Genomic DNA, 15,387 nt, shown 5'->3' on the forward strand with positions numbered 1-15,387 from the left:
GATGTTTTAGTATATCTGGAAGTGTTTCTTGAATGTTTATGCATAAAAAGGTACTCCATATACTAAATACTAATGCAAACATTGGAGTAACATTAGATATGAATGGTGCCTAACTGTTCCCATTTCCAGGCAAATTGGGCTTAAAGACAGATTTAGAAAGGGAACCAGTCTGTCAGTTTATAATATGGTGTTTGCAGCAAGCCCAAATCACATAACATCCTGTTTTACATAATGTATTATGGACACTAAGAAACACATGCCTGTATCATACATTGGGGGGTGTATAAGCAATGTATTGCCTCACAGGAGGCCAAGGCTTTGAAATCAAGGGATTGTGTCGACTGACTGCTTCTGAGGAAAATCTATTCTCTGCATTCTCATTTCTTGCAGCTTAATCACTGAGATTTCTGCCTATTTTCATGTAGCTGTCTCCCCTTCTCTACCTGTTCTGCTACTTTTATAAGGAACACCATTCACCAGGGATTAGGACCTATGCTACTTCAATATGATTTCCTATTAGCTTCACTGATAACATCTTAAAAGACGCAGTTTTCTAACAAAAGGTTGTGTTTGCAGTCTCAGGGAGTAGGACTTGAATAAACTTTTTGGGAAAGTTTATTTTTAATCCAGAAAACATTCCTGTGAAGTAGGATGTCAAGTAGGTAGAAAGAGATGGCCAGTCTGAAGAGGAAGAAAGGGGGTACAGAAAGAAAAAAAAGTGAATAAAAACTTGGAGGCAAGTGTTGTTGTTAAAAAACACCAAGGAAGCACCTACTACTAGTAACAACCCAGCAGCGGGCCGAAGAACAGCAGGTGGAGGAGAACAACCGACCACCCTGCCGTCCAGTGCATGGTTTTTGAAGGCAGTGATGAGCCTTACCAGGTCAGAGGGCAGAGACTGTCCTGGGCAATAGTGGCAAATGATGTATGGCGCTGTGGGCTAATGAGCTGGACTGCAAAGTCAGTTTGAACCAGAAAGTTGGTAGTTCAGATTCACCAGCCAATCCTTGGAAACCCTATATAGGATCTCTATGGGTCAGAACCAACTCAACAACACTTACCAACTGCAAGAAGAGAGAGTGAAGCACAAGGAGGCTTTGACAGCCACACCAGAGGATTTTAACTTTTATTTGGTGAACAAAACAAAGAGAAGTCAATAAGGCTATGTATGGACTTGAGAAAGGGGAGAGTATAGAATGGTACGTTTAGATACAGTGATTTGGTAGCGTGCATTCTACTATAAAACACTGAAAGGCAAATATTGTTTACTCATTTCCCCAGGATCCAAGGCCTCTACCAGCTACTACTGGTTACCAATAGTCACTAGTCACAGTTCCTACACTCTCTCCCTCTCCCTACCCAAAGAAAAAGATTTATTGAAGAATGAATGAATAAAAGATGAACTGGATTGGAGGTTGTTTCTAGGTATGAAGTGCTGGACTATGTTTAAAACAGTGGGAATGCAAATACAAGGGGCTTCATGAAGTTCGTAGAAGTATCTCATTACCTTTTCATTCCATGTCTCCATGAACTTTTTGAAGCCTCATATTTAAAGTCAAATTCTACAAACGTATTTAAAGAAGGAATACTAGGGCGTAGTGGCAGACATGGAGAATTGGTATGATGCTATAAGCACTGGCCTGCTAACCAAACCACTTGCTCCTTAGAAACCCTATAGGGTGTCCTTTTGTTATGTATGACTCCACATACATAGCAGTTAATACACTTACTAACTATAACAACAACAGAGACAGATAGATTGGGCATAAACCAATACATACAACATATAAACTAATAAAACATAATAAATACATTTTAGAATAAATATGTAGAGCAAATTCCAATTTGCAGTTTGCAGTCCAGTTGTAATTCACACAAACTCTCACTGTAAGTTGTTTCTTTGTGTTTGTTTTTTAAATAGAATTTGGGTAATTGAAACAGCAGGTGAGGATATTGTAATTATCACCATAAAAACGTAATGTCTCTTTATTTTCTACTCCTACTCCTTCCACTCCAGTTCTTACCAGTTATACCTCATACCTACATAGCTGTCATTGTCACCTACTGAATGCCAGCCAAAATAAACCTTCTCAGCCCCAAACACACCTGGCAGTTGCCTCCTCCCACCCTTTTATTCATACAGTTGCTTCTTTCTAAAATTTTTTCTACCATTTCATTCCCATTTCCAATTTCCATTCGTCAAAGCCAAATAACATACTATCACCTTGTCTGTGATGTCTAATCCACCCAACTGGAACCAAGTGTTTACTAGTATCTTAGTTGTATTCCTTACAATAATAGTATGGTATGTTGCAAAGTTATATTTGTGACATTAAAGCTATTTTTATATTCTGCAATTCCCTTCCCAACCAAGAGTTTCCCTTTGAGGAAGTATTATTATTTTCCATTTTGCACATGTGTGTATGTGTATGTATGTATGTTATTGCTATGTGCCACTGCATTGGTTCCAACTCATGGCAACTCTGTAGGTTTCCAAGGAGTGGTTAGGTGGTTGGTGGGTTTGAACTACCAACCTGGTGGTAGAGTTCAGTGCTTATCCTATAGCGCCACACCAGGGCTTCATATATATCCAAGACTCCATATACATGTGTGTGTATATGTATATCTAGAGAGAGAAAGAAAAGAGAGATAGGGGTATAGGATTGCTGAGACGCTAATAAATCTTTGCTGGAACAAGACAGCCTCATCTTTTTCCCTCAGAATAGCTGGTGGGCTTGACCCACTGACCTTGTGGTTAGCACTCCAGTGCTTATCCTTCAGAGCCACTGCACTCCCCATATACATATATCTGAATTTCCCATCACTTTTGTTTTGTGTATTTAAAAAAGTTGGCAACTGTAGGCTGGGAATAGAAAAGAAAGTGAAAGTGATAGTTGCCGGAGTAGCCATTTTTACAAGGAATTGTGTTTGGCAGGATAAAGTAGACAAACAGACAAAATAACTAAATGAGTTGCCACTGAGTTGATTTGGATTCGTGGTGAGCCCATGTGTCCAGAGTAAACTACCATCCATAGGGTTTTCAGATTGACGGGCCTATCTCTCATGGCATCTCTAGGTGGGTCTGAACTATCAACCTTTCTGTTAATAGTAGAGTGCTTAACCATATGCACTACCCACAGACTTCAAGATAAAGGAAGCTGAGGAAACGAGAACTGAATTCAAGAGGGGCTTGGGTTCTTGGGGACCAGTAAGACCTGGGTACTTAAAATCCTGGGTATTGCGGAGCTGGATGGAAAGCCAATACAGAAAAAAATAAATAAAATAACAGGTATATTACCCCGGGGGTGAGAGAGACAGGAAGCAAAATTTGTAAGCATATCTCTGTGATTTTAGAGTTTGTAGAGAACAACTTTAATGAAAGTAAAATAAATTTATTTGTAATTTAAGACCCTATTTTATTCTATAAAGTCTTCCAATTATGAGTTACACTATTAGAATTTACAGGTGGTTTTGCAGGATAATGCACTGGACCGCAAGGTCAGTTTGAACTGTAAGTTCAGAGGTTCAAACCCACCAGTTGCTACTCAGAAGTCCCACACATGGTGGATACGAGTCGGAACTGACCTGATGGCACTTAACAAATATTCTAGGCTGGAGAGGATTGTACTGATTACTTCCCAGAGATTTGAACCAGTTCATTTTGGTTTACTACCCAGCTAAGAATCTTAATTTCCATCCCAGATATACTGAATCAGAATCTATATTTTAACATGATCCCCAGGTGATCCTTATGTTGTGTATATAGGGATCCATATGTATATGGAAGGTTTGGTTAAAAATGCAGAAATCTTATTCATTATATCTGGGTTAGAAAGGCACATTTTCAGCAGGGTAGTCAAAGTACAATGGTGGTTGTTGGTGGTGATTATGTGCTGTTGGACTTGGTTCCGACCCATAGCGACCCTGTACAGGGTTTCCAAGGCTGTAAATCTTTCGGGGAACAGAAAGCCTTATCTTTCTCCCGCGGAACAGCTGGCAGTTTTGAACTGCTGACCTTGAGGTTAGCAGCCCGATTCGTAACCACTACGCTACCAGAGCTCCTTCAAAGTAGAACAGACCCTTTCAAAGCCCTGGCTAGATGTCACTGTTGCTTGTTTCTACAGTAGCCTGAGTTTTCATCCTGACAGTTGTCACTAGATGTGGCATTTCACAGGTCTTTCTCCCTCAATGTACAAGTTCCTTCAGGAGACCTACAGTGCCAGTTAATCAACAGCGTACTTGGGGAGGAGATACTCCCTAAATGCTCATTGAAAGGGTAAACACAGAAATGTAGGTGAAAGCTCTTTTGCCTCAGAGGCGTGAGTTATTATTCTAATTTTAGAGTTATTTTAAAGAACTACAGTTTCTGTCTCTCCTAGCCTTCTCCCCTTCCCATGGAGTGTGTAGCTAAACCAACCTGGAAGATAGTAGTTTTCCTTTGTGCCTTAAGCTAATAACAGTTAATTCCAACCCAGCATTTAAGGACGCCCATTATTTTAACTAAGGAGCTCTGGTAGCGTAGTGGTTACAAATCGGGCTGCGAACCTTAAGGTCAGCGGTTCGAAACTACCAGCCGCTCCGCGGGAGAAAGATGAGGCTTTCTACTCCCGTAAAGATTTACACCCTCGGAAACCCTGTACAGGGTCGCTATGAGTCGGAGCCGATTCAACGGCACTTAACAACAACAACATTATTTTAACTATGTGACCTCCAAGGGAAAAACAGACTAAAAAAAAATCCACTTGCATCTTGGTGAACATGTGAAATTTTGCTGCTAAGCAGATTAAATCCACTTTAACAATCTTTCTGATTTTAACAGTAATTCCACCGAAAAGAGCTCTCTGGATTCCCATTTTCGAAGTGTGGTTTAATATAAACCAACTAGAGCTCTGGTAGCGTAGTAGTGGTTACGAATGGGGCTGCGAACCTCAGTAACAGCAGTTCAAAACTACCAGCTGTTCCGCGGGAGAAAGATGAGGCTTTCTGCTCCCGTAAAGACTTACAGCCTCGGAAACCCTGTACAGGGTCGCTATGAGTCGGAACCCACTCCACGGCACATAACAACAACAACATCAGCCATTGTGTCGATAGAAATCTCTCCTGATAATTCCATTTTTTCCTTTTTCGGTGGTGGGGAGGGGGCGGGTAGGAGCACTACAGGTCTTTATATGATATTCACTTTTTATAAGGTTTTTCAGAGAACAAATGGTGAGAATAAGTGTGAACCCGTGACTATATTGAAGTAGCGTTTTTTCAGTACAAACAGAAAAGGGTAAGCTAAATATAAAGCATAAACCAGCATTTCTTTGAAGGTCTGGCTTTATTTAATTCCTCCCCCCTTAAAGTTTGTGTCCAATAACATTTGCTTCCAGTTACAATTAAAAAAAAAATGTGTAGATAAAGTGCAGAATTAAACAAAAAGAAGGGAAAAAAAAACCCTACCTGAGATAAAAGTAGGATGCTGATCCTGTGAGCCCAGTGGATAGGAAACTGACCAATGGCTTGATGTGTCGCCTGTCAAATAACATAACGCAAAGTTTGATTAGACATGTAAAAATAATTGCCTTGACAAGTTCACCTAAAGTAACTGGCTGCCTCTCATTTCGTGTGCGTTTTTGTCTCGCCGCGGTCATTAAGACAGGCATTGAATTCAGCGCCGGTGTGCAGCACCGCTGGACCGCCGTTCAAAACTACCCCCTGGAAAGTGGCAGGCGCATCCACCCCGCCCACGCGCCGGCCAAGGACAGGCGAGGCGGGGGCGCGGCGCCCAGGCTGCCCGGGCGACAGGTGCTGCGGGCCCGCCGACCCGGGGCGGGCGCCGGCCGGCAGCGGGTGCACCTCTTCCGGAACTCAAGCTAGGAGCGGGGCCAAAGCAGGCCAAGGCATTTCTCTCCCTGCGGCCTTCCGCAAAGCCCGCGAGCGGCTGGAAATAGTTTCCCTGCACCTTCACCTCTCTAGACTAGGAGACAGGAAGGAGGGAGGGAGGGAGCGTGAGAAAGTGAGCGTGTGCGCGGGAGGGGGGCGAAGAGCAAGAAATCGGCTCGGGGTGCCCGAGCGTCCGCACGCCTCTGACAGTCCCGGCGCTCGGCGGCCGCGTCTCCCGGGCCCGACGAGGGCGGGGGCCGCGAGGAGCGGGGAGCGAGGCCGGCGGGAGCCGGGGGTTGGCGGGACGCGCGCTCCGTGCCGGCGCCCGGTCTCGAGCCCGCGCTCCCCCCCCCTCCCGCGTGCCCGCGCCGCTGCGCGATGCAGTGTGGGGAATGGCTGGGGTTGGCTGAAGAGCGCACAGTGGAGTTTTAATGTCCGCCATGTTGGCCATGGCGTATTGAAGAGAGCGAGCGAGAGAGGAGCGGAGCGGCACAGACTCCCACCCTCCCGGCTGGTGTTAGTGCCCGGACGGCGGGCTCTGCGCTCCGCCCCTCAAGTCCCCGGCAGCGGTAGGCGAGTGGGGACCGAACCCCCGGTTCTCCATGATCCCGCTGGCCGGGGCCGTTTCTCCAGAGCGGAGAGGTATCTGCTGCGCCTGAGATGAGTAAACTGTCGTTTCGGGCGCGGGCGCTAGACGCCTCGAAGCCGCTGCCGGTTTTCCGCTGTGAGGATCTGCCCGACCTGCACGAATACGCCTCGATAAACCGGGCCGTGCCGCAGATGCCCACCGGAATGGAGAAGGAAGAGGAGTCGGTACGTGTTAACTCCCCTGTCCGACCCAGCGCCAGGCCCCGCTCCCTCTGCTGCCTGCGGCGGCGGCGGAGCAACATACCCACACAAAATGGCCGCCATCTTCTCTTCCCCGCCGACACTCAGTGGCCGGCCGAGCCCTTCCCTCGCTTCCCCCGGCCTCGACCCTGGCCGCCGCGGCCCGCTAGGGCCTCCTCGAAGGCCACCCGCCGACCCCGGCTACTTGTACCCAGGTCCCGCGGAGTTTGGGGCCCCGAAAGGCACAAAGGGGTCACGTGACGGCGCTGCCGGCAGCCATTTTGTGCTCTTTAGTTCTCGGGTTGGGCCTGATGCATCCGGAGACGGGAGCGGGCTGGGTGGCGGTGGGGTGCGGCGGCCGGGAGCCGGGAGGACCTGCCTGCAGCCTGTCGGCGGGCCGCTGGGTGGCGCTCTTGGGCCAGCTGGGTCGTGGCGCGGCGGCCGGCGCCAGGACGCGCTGGGTCTGTGCACGGTGTGTGCACTGAGGAGTGGGGCTTCCCGGGGAGCCGCTGCGGGCCTGGGAGGCTGGTGCCGCGTCTCTACCACGGAGTGCCGAGGGTAGCGCACACTGGCCGGGACGACGGACTTTGTTTTCATAGATTAGACTTAAAACTTGCAGAGTCCTCTTCTCTGGGACTTGTTTGCATCCTTTCGTCGTTTCTGGTGCTGCTTAGTCGTCGCGTAATCCACTACGCTTTCCCACTTTTGCTTTGATCCTTGAGAATGGGTTGCCGATTTGTTTGGAGGGGTATGGTTCTTCGAAAGCCAGTAACTTTATTATTTATGGTTTCCGTCCTGTAAATGTAAGTTTGCCTGCTTGCTAAGTCTCTGAACTTGGGGATTGGGGGTGGGGGGGAGACCCGATTTAAAGTCTATGTAAACAAATCTAAATTTAGACGGACGTCCTTTTCATCCAGAAGTGCATTCATTCATTGATATCTTAACTAACCTAGGACTATCTCAGTTGGGTGGGGCACAGTATTTAAACGGCTGTTTACAGCAAATGGACATTTTATCCTAGCTCTGGCTTTCCCTTGTCATGGAAGTTGGGTTCCAACACAAGGGTAATAGAATCTCCCGCTCATTGCCCCCAGATCCTTGACAGGTTAACCTGCTTGCTGACTTCTAATGCTAAGGAATTGCACACCTTGGTTTTCAGGTGCAGCCCTTTAAACAGGGTTCAGTGTTTTGACAGTTCAGGGCGTCCCTGGATTTGAGTGCTACAATTTCTGTTGTGGACAGTTGTACTGTAACACTTTGGTAGTTACGGTAAAGACTTTTTAAGTGTAGTAATTAATGCTCTGTAATGTTTCTGAAAAATAAAACCGTTTTAACTGTTTGGGTTGTTTGACCTTTTAAAGTAAAACCGTTTTTGACAGTTGAATGTTACTTCCGAGAGCAGTGTCTTTCATGTTGAAGCTCAGCCAAGCGCTAAGTGCATGTAGTAGTTGAGACTGTTTTAGTGCCTGCCGCACTGACTTTCAGCACCAGAACTGTGAGACAGTACCTCGAGTTTGTTTTTTCCCCCGCGTGTACCAACTCTAGAGTAGAATGGTGCCATCTGTTTTATTTTTAAATAACTGATTTGTTTTTAAAAATTAAAGTACTTGTGATTGCAGAATCTTGTCTTTGGGTTTTATTTTTGTTTGTTTATAAGTTTTACATATTATACGTTCAGTGGTGTTACTCTGCCTTTGAAATTCATTTGTAGCTCTTGTTTTGCAGCCAAGGGGAGAGCCTGGGTTATTAAAAGCAGGGTAGCACTACCTTACACTTTAGAAATGTAGTTAACTCTTGTTTCTGTGAATGCTTAGGGACAATCCTAAGAGCTTTAACCGAAAATCAGAGCTAAACTTAACTGAAGCATCAATGCTTGTTAAATTCACAGCTAATTTTTGATCACTGAAGTCATTTTCTTACACTGCAGTAGATATAGTTATTTCGTAGCATGTGGAGGCCTTGTTTTGGAGGGCTACATGGTTATTTTTTCCTTTGTTGTTAAGTGTTGTCGAGTCGGTTCCGACCCATAGCGACCCTCTATAGGGTTTCCAAGGAGCAGCTGGTGAGCTTGAACCGCTGACTTTGCAGTTCAAACAGCTTTGCAGTCTGGCGCTTTAACCCACAGCGCCTCATCATTTAGAATTTGTTTCACTTTACATCCAACCAAAACTGTGTTTGAACAGTGAAGCATTAGACCTCAAGATTAGCTAATTTAGTAGAAGAATGTAAAAAGTACCAGGTAAACAGGCTGCTCTGTAAGCCTGTGGTTCATGCTCGTAGTAGTCGGCCATATAAATTATAATATTGAAAATGCAGTGTCAGACAATGTTGAAAAGGTTCACGAAGCATAAATAAGATCATTGAATTCTGAATTTACCATCTTGTTAAATAATGATCCTGTATAGGGTTTCCAAAAGGAGCTCTGGTAGCGTAGTGGTTACGAATCGGGCTGTGAACCTTAAGGTCAGCAGTTCGAAACTACCAGCTGCTCTGCGGGAGAAAGATGAGGCTTTCTACTCCCGTAAAGATTTACACCCTCGGAAACCCTGTACAGGGTCGCTATGGGTCGGACCCGACTCGATGGCACATAACAACAACAACAACATAGGGTTTCCAAAGAACCTCTGAATGTTTTCATAATTTGCTGTAGGATTTTGTAAAGAGATGAACTTTTTGCCTTAGTTATGTTATTTATCCCATTCTAATGACCAAGAACCTGAGTTTATGTAAGAAAAAGTACCTGCTCCTAAATTGGTCATGAAAGATGGGGCAGATTTAGATTTGGACATTTTCTTATATGTTGTTGTTGTTACGTGCTCTGGAGTTGGTTGCAACTCATAGCCACCCTGTACAGGGTTTCCAAGGCTGTAAATCATTACGGGAGCAGAAAGCTTCATCTTTCTCCCGCGTTACAGCTGGTAGTTTCAAACTGCTGATCGTGAGGTTCGCAGCCCTATTTGTAACCACTATGCTACCTACCACCTCATTAATAAAGCATTTCATGATCAAAATGTATCTGCAAAATTGTGATGGAAATATATACCTAAGGAGCTGTGGTAGTCTCTTACTCCTTTTGCTCCTCCCCCCCCCCCAATTGAATTTAGAGATAAAAAATGTTGTGGCTCTGTGGGCTAATGCATTGGGTCAGACTGTAAGTCATTGGAACTGCACGGTTGGTGGTTCAAGTTCACCAGCTGCTCCTTGGAACCCCTATACAGGGTTGCTATTGGTCGGAATCGACTTGACAGCACTTAACAACAACAACAACTTAACTTTAGAATTTAGCCATTTGTCAGTTGTTTTTGATTATCATAGGATTAAAAAGCATTAAATTGTAGGTGTTAGGAATTAAAGTCTAAGTTGTAGGATGTAATATCTAAAACATCTTGGGCAGTTGAAATTAGATTTTATTACTGCTTCTTTTTGTGTTTTTTTCTCTAGGATGTTTATATACTATTTAATGCAAAAAATCTCAAATGTCTTCCATTCATTTGTAAGCCAAACTATTTGTGAAAACTAAGCTTTGCTTCTACTATAACTGAGACTAAGATTTCACATGGTTCTCTTCACTTTGAAGACAGTGGACACAATGGAAAAATCTAGATTGATAGATAGCTATCAGGTTTTATAACTCCAGAAGGGGTAGTTTGCAAAATAGCAAGAGGAGACGGAATTCTTAGATGGTTTAAAAAATGGGAAGTCAAACTTTTAAGCTTATCATTTTAAATTATTCGGTCTTATTTTATTAAATCGCAAAACTGAGGATTATTTTATGAAAAAAAAACTTAGAAAATACAGTGATTATCTATTTCTTATATCAGTATGTGTAGTATTTTTAATTTATAGAAAATATAGGCAATAAGGAGTCCTGGTGTGGCACTGTGGGTAAATGCGCCAGACTGCAAAGCTGTTTGAACTGCAAGGTTGGTGGTTTATACTCACCAGCTCCTTTTTGAAAACTCTATAGAGGGTCACTGTGGGTTGGAATCGACTCAACGGCGCTTAACAACAACAACATATATATATATTAAAAAGAATATTGAGTTGTCTAGGTAGGACCCCACCTCCATATCATGTGCACTGCTCATTGTTTAACAGTATTTTTCATGCAGTTTCATTTTTTTGAGGCAAGTGTACTATGTAAATGGAGTCCTGGTGTGTGCTGCATGATAAGCACTGGACTGGTAACCACAAGGTTGACTATTCAAACCCACCATCTACTCCTCAGAAACCCTATACTAGGTGGCTGTGAGTTGGAAGTGACTTGACAGCACGTAACAACAGCAGCAACCACTGATTCAAAACTAAATGCTATGTGGGCACTGTATAAATGGTCCTTAACCTCTCCTCGGCTGTAATATGCCAGAAGAGAAGGATGCAGTTTTAAAATAGAAATGGTTGGGGACTATATTGTCTGATAACTGTGTTAAACAAAGGTTATGATAGATTCATGGTCTTAAAGGTCTGCAGTTCAAACCACCAGCTACTGTTGGAAAACCCCTGTACTTCTCTTTGTGTCAAAACTAACTCAATGGCACACAACGCCGACACTGTATCTTGGTGCCAAGTAGTCATTGTAAAGGTCCCTGGGTAGCACAAATGGTTAAATGTGCAACAACTTGTACTTAGACGAAAGGTTGGCAGTGTGAATCCACTCAAAGACCACCCCAGGAAGAGGACAGGCTTGATGGTCTACTTTGGTTAAATGGCAACTAACAACAGCAATGATAAAGGAAGGTGGATGGCCATGTATATGTGTTATATATATGTAATATATATTTTTTTATATATGACATTTCAGTAATGGCAGGGAAACCCGGTGGTGCTGGGGCTCAGCATTGAGCTGCTAACCAACAGCCACTCAACAGTAGAAAGATAAGGGTGGCCACTCCTATAGATTGAGCAGTCTCAGAAACCCAAAAGTAGCAGTTCTATACTGTCCTGTAGGGCCACTGAGTCAGGATCAAGTTGATGGCAGTGGGTTTGGGGTTTGGATTTTAAGTAATGACAAGAGTTCAGTTTGTATATATAAAAGGTATGGATTCTACCTACGTTGGTGACTCAATTTTTTCCAAAAACGTTACGGGCATTTGTTATCGAAGTTGGTTGAAACCATAATTTCAAAGCAGAAGGTGGCATTTTAAAAAGAAAAAATAACATGAAATGATGGTTTAGTTTGTGATCCTACTTCTGAGAACCCACAAGGAAGAACTGTAGAATATCTTTGCTTTTTAAAGTTAAATTTCTTACCGAATCGTACTGTTGTCAAGTTGAGCCCGACTCATAGCGACCAAGACTGTACATCTTTACTGGAGCAGACAGTTTCATCTTTTTCCCTTGGCTACCTTATGGTTGAGAGTCCTGGTGGGGCACTGTGGGTTAATGTGCTGGACTGCAAGGCTGGTGGTTCAAGCTCACCAGCTGCTCTCAGCAGCTGTTCCTTGGAAACCCTATACAGGGTTGCTGTGGGTCAGAACCTACTCAATGGCGCTTAACAACCTATAGTTAGCAGCCCATTACCTAACCCATAGCACTTAATGTTCTGCAGTGTGACTTATATGTTTTCTCTGTAACACATACAACTTTTCTATCAGTATATTTCAATGTATAGGAGAAATCAGTGAGAAAAGGCAGGTGATTAAAAAAAATTCTAAACAATTTGCTAGAATAAACTGCTTTCAATTAGTTACGTGAAATGACTAAATTATTTTCAGTGCATTTATAAATTGTGGCAAATATTAAGTTTATTATTTTAAATCCTGTGGTTATAGGTAATCATTTTGAACTATCACACTATTTTGAACAATGCAAACTCAACTTTGCACCTTTAAATACATACATGAAGTGGATTTCATTCACCAGCTCCACTGTAATGGGTGGGTTAAAACCAAAAACAATTGTACTTAATCAATCTACTTTGACTTATGAAGAAGCTTCAAAATTTTTGTGGATAAAAAGAATTAAAAGAGAATGGAATTTTCCCACCAACTTTTTGAAGCCCCTCTTATTAATTGTACCATCAACTAATAGGAATACAGTTACTTCTTTGAAGAATAGAGCCCGGCCTCAGTTATTCACTGTAATAAGTTATTTTTAAATAGTTTGGTTTAGCTTTGGATATGCATTGTATCATAGGTTGCTAAAATTTACAACAGATTATTGAAGTAAATTTTGGTTGAATTTCCCTCAGTATAGCAAGTCATAGTTAACCAGAAATAAGATGTGATAAAGTTGGGTAAATGGTGTTTTAATTTTATTGGGGAATATATCAGGCTAGGCATTCTTAGACCTAAGCCCTGATGTAGCCTCTGGGCTGTGTGTGTACATGCACATATGGGTACACATTTAGCTTTTCTTGCCTGCAAAACGAAGAGGTGGTTATTAGGTGCTGTCATTGTGAACCCCATGTTACCGAAAAGAACTGCCTCATAAAGTTTTCTAGACTGTGACCTTTATATGGCCTTTATATGGCAGCAAATCCTAGGTCTCCCTCTCACAGAGTAGCTGGTTGGATTTAAAGCACCATCCTTTGGGTTAGTAGCCACCAAGACTCCTTAAAATGAAGAGGTACACCAAAGATACTTTCTTACTGCAGTGGATATATTGTGCTAGCTATATGTTTTAAATGTTGTTTTCAAATGTATTTTATATGTTTATAGAATAGGCATTAAATTTTCAATTAATGAGTGAGTGACTTTGCATATTATACAAACATAGTTTACACAGGAGGAAAAGTAGCTTAGATTACAAGGATAATTGGTGTCAGATTAATATAGAAAAGTTCAAGATGAGCCAAATTCTGAAGGTCTTAAAGATTGCAAAATGGTTGCAGTAGTCACAGAACGCTTTTATTATTTGGAGAATTTGAGACTAGAGTCCAAAATACATAGTAGAGATGGTTGCAAATATATGTTTTAAGTCTAAGAGAATTTGACCACTGTTCAAAAAAACAAGTAGAGATTTTTGCATATGGTGCTTTATACAAAGACAGGAAATAGAGAAACCCGTTTTTATTCATTCTTGCAGTCAGTATCTGTTGTGCATTTGCCATGGGCCAGGATTGTTATGTTGTTGCCAAATGCCTTCGAGTCATTTCCGACCCATAGCAACCCTGGATACGGTTTCCAGGGAGCAGCTGGTGAGCTTGAACCACCGACCTTGCAGTTCAAACGAATTTGCAGTCAGACGCATTAGCCCACAGTGCCACACCAGGACTACAGGATTGTTACAGGCCACGTGAATATAACAGTAAACAAGACAGTGCTGTTCTTTCAAGTGTCTTTCATTCTAGAATGTAGGTGCTGTGAGGATAGGAACTTTCTGTCTGTTTTGTTTTTGGATGTGTCTTCAGCACTCAATACAGTTTCTGGCACATAGTTTTTGTTGTTATGTGCCATGTAGTCAGTTCCCGCTCAAGAGCAACCTTGTACTGGGTTTCTGAGGCTGTAAATCTTTATGGGAGCAGAAAGCCTCATGTTTCTCCCATGGAACAGCTGGTAGTTTCGAACTGCTGACTACCGTGAGATTAGCGGCCTGATTCGTGTCCACTAAGTGTTCAATATTTGTGTAACTGAGTGACTGAATTCTAATAGGACAAAAGATCAAATAATGTAATTAGACTTAAATGTGTTAGTGAAACAGGGTAAAAGACAGTTTCAAGTGGTGAGGAGGATAGACTTTTATTTGAATAATAGTCAAGGAAGACCACTCTTAAGAGAGAACATTTGACCCTAACACTTGAATTATGGGCATAAAACATCCTTGTGAAGATCTGGATCAAGAATATTCCAGACATAGGAGCCTACAGATGTAGAGGGCTTAAGATATGAACAGAAACAAGGCCAGTATGACTAGAACATAGTGAACAAGGAGTTGAGCAGTATAAGATGAGCAAGAAGTACTCAGGGAATCCATGTCATTGAAATGAAATTACCCATTTGAGAGGTGAGGCTAAAGAGTTAGATTTTTTCCAGATTATCCTGGCTACCAGGTAGAAAACGTGTTTGATGAAGCAACAGTAAGAGTTAACGGGTGCTTTTACCTAGGGAGGTGGTAGTAGAGATGGAGAGAAAGAGATGGATTTGAGGTATATTTTGAAGGTAGAGCCAACAGAACTTGATTTGAATGTACTGGCTAGAAGAAAAGAATCAAGGATAAATTCCTGATATATAGCCTCCATAGTGCATAGATGTGATGTGGTGTGGCACTGTAGTATAAGCATTGACCCACAAGATCATCAGTTCTTAAGTCACCAGCCGCTACTTGGAAATCCTGTATTGGGTACACTGTGACTCAGTATAGACTCGATGCCACTGAATAACAATGCCATTTCTGAAGTAAGAAAAATAGAAAGGACAAACTTCATCTCAGAAGACTTATTGGAATTTAATTGGATATGTGATGAGGTATAAAATTGCTGGAGGTATAAAATTTGGAAATCATGGGCTGGCACTATAAATCTGGATGTCTTTACCATATGATGGTATTTAGAGCTGTACATTGGGGCTCAAATAGAGGAGGAGCTACTAAAAAGGTTGGGAAGGAGAGGTAGGAAAAAATAGGATAAAAGTTTCTCAACAGGGAGGGAAATTACTTAATTGTGTCCACTGAGAAGACAAGATAAATAAAAATGATCATTTAATTTGACTAAATATTAATTAGATGCATGCCATTATCCTCTTTCGTTGTTGGTAG

General features: G+C 42.7%; 1 protein-coding gene across 4 annotated transcripts in view; it reads left to right on the forward strand.

The window, feature by feature from the left end:
- EPC1 (enhancer of polycomb homolog 1 (Drosophila)) overlaps positions 1 to 15,387 on the forward strand; it is a 134,286-nt gene that overhangs the window by 29,670 nt on the left and 89,229 nt on the right. For 2 of the 4 annotated variants that reach the window (XM_006877587.1, XM_006877588.1), the window contains exon 1: positions 6,223 to 6,678. The exons of 1 other annotated variant lie outside the window; for it this stretch is intronic. In XM_006877587.1, coding sequence (XP_006877649.1) covers positions 6,526 to 6,678 — 153 coding nt within the window. In that variant the 5' untranslated portion in view covers positions 6,223 to 6,525. Of the gene's footprint in view, positions 1 to 6,222; positions 6,679 to 15,387 lie in introns of those variants that run through there. One more of the 4 variants, XM_006877590.1, reaches the window with a different exon arrangement.

Source organism: Chrysochloris asiatica, unplaced genomic scaffold, assembly GCF_000296735.1.
Source record: "Chrysochloris asiatica unplaced genomic scaffold, ChrAsi1.0 scaffold00532, whole genome shotgun sequence".
NCBI classification, from domain to species: domain Eukaryota; kingdom Metazoa; phylum Chordata; class Mammalia; order Afrosoricida; family Chrysochloridae; genus Chrysochloris; species Chrysochloris asiatica.